We start from the raw sequence: 1,415 nt of genomic DNA, 5'->3' as shown, positions 1-1,415 counted from the left end.
GAATGGACGGGCCGCTTTGACAGGAGGCCGATAACCGTGTGTGTGTGTGTGTGTGTGTGTGTGTGTTAAGGTCACAGCAGGCTGACTATTATAATTCATCTCTATAGACATGTATTCAGCAGGGACTTATATACTCTTTTTCAGCTTTATTTCCTGCAGCTGAAGCCGAGCGGAGCCGAGCTGTTGTTAATGCGGTAAAGTGTTTTAAAGCTGTACAACACGTCTGTATGGAGTTCATTATCCCTTGGTTTATTGTTAAAAACTAAATTCTACAGCTCATTATTGATCCCTGCACGCTGGAAAATGCATTTGTTCGTCTACCGAGAAGAACATTTATAAACCCACACAATTGAAGGATCATTTTTTCCTGTTTTGATTTTACATTTCATGTCCATGGCCTACATCTAGTACTTATAGGCTACATTAAATAACAACCCATTTGTGAGATATCCTATGAAATGAATCGGGCACGTGACAACTGGTCAAATGACAGATAAGTTTAATTTTCTTGAAAGTTAAGTTTAGCTGACAAAAGGTTACTGGGAGCGGGTTTCAGAGCATTGGGAGCTGTTGTTAATTTAAGACTTAATGTGAGCGTCATGCGGCGCAGACTGATGAAGTTTAGGCACCAACATTCTAGTTAAGATAAATATATATATATATATACAGTATATATAAAATAAATATTTATGGTTTTGAATGCAGTTCAACCTCCATTTGTTCGGCTTCATCCCAAACATCTGTTTTGACCCCTTTCACTGCAGGAGGGAGCTTTAGGTATGCAGGACAAGCCCCTTTAGATGTCTAACATATTTACATTAAATAAAACGTGTCGTTGACTTTTCTATGCAGCTTTTTGGCACCTTTTCTTTTCAATTTCTACCATGCATTCTTATTCTTCTCTCCTCATCTCTTTTTAATTGACCTTTCATCCTATTCTCTCCTCTTCTTGGCTCACCTTGTTTCCAGCCCACACTTGTTTTTGTTTAATTCTCTGTCCTTGTTTCATCCTCTCCTCTCCTCTCCTCTCCTCTCCTTTCCTCTCCTCCTCTATGGGCGGGACACTGATTCATGTCCAGCCCACAGGGGGGAGTGGTCTGTTCATGTGGCCGAGTTCAGAGCACTGTATCACGGCCAGCCTCCCAGCTGTGACTCGCTGTGATTTCCTTTTCTTCTTCTCCCCCCCCACCTCTCTACCCTCGCCGTAACTCCCAGCAGGGCTGTCTCCCGTAAAGATGGAGCTCCGGACGACCATACCCGCTCTGCTCTTCCTCTCTGCCGCCTGTCTGCAGTCGGTGTCCGGCGCGGCATCACGGAGAGGACCGAAAGTCACCGAGAAGGTGGGTGATGGGGTTTGCCGCATCGAGCGTTGATTATAAGGAGTATTCAGCGCGCGCGCAAACACACACACACAC

At 44.4% G+C, this 1,415-nt stretch overlaps 1 protein-coding gene across 1 annotated transcript in view; it reads left to right on the top strand.

Annotated features, from left to right (window-relative positions):
• Positions 1-1,074: 1,074 nt before the first annotated feature.
• Positions 1,075-1,415, top strand: part of ppic (peptidylprolyl isomerase C) — a 4,974-nt gene continuing 4,633 nt past the window's right edge. Inside the window, exon 1 of the mRNA XM_032515957.1 lies at positions 1,075-1,340. Within this exon, the coding sequence (XP_032371848.1) occupies positions 1,236-1,340 (105 nt within the window). The 5' untranslated portion in view covers positions 1,075-1,235. The remainder of the gene's footprint in view (positions 1,341-1,415) is intronic.

Source organism: Etheostoma spectabile, chromosome 5, assembly GCF_008692095.1.
Source record: "Etheostoma spectabile isolate EspeVRDwgs_2016 chromosome 5, UIUC_Espe_1.0, whole genome shotgun sequence".
NCBI lineage: Eukaryota > Metazoa > Chordata > Actinopteri > Perciformes > Percidae > Etheostoma > Etheostoma spectabile.
This window is presented reverse-complemented; position numbering and strand designations above follow the sequence as displayed.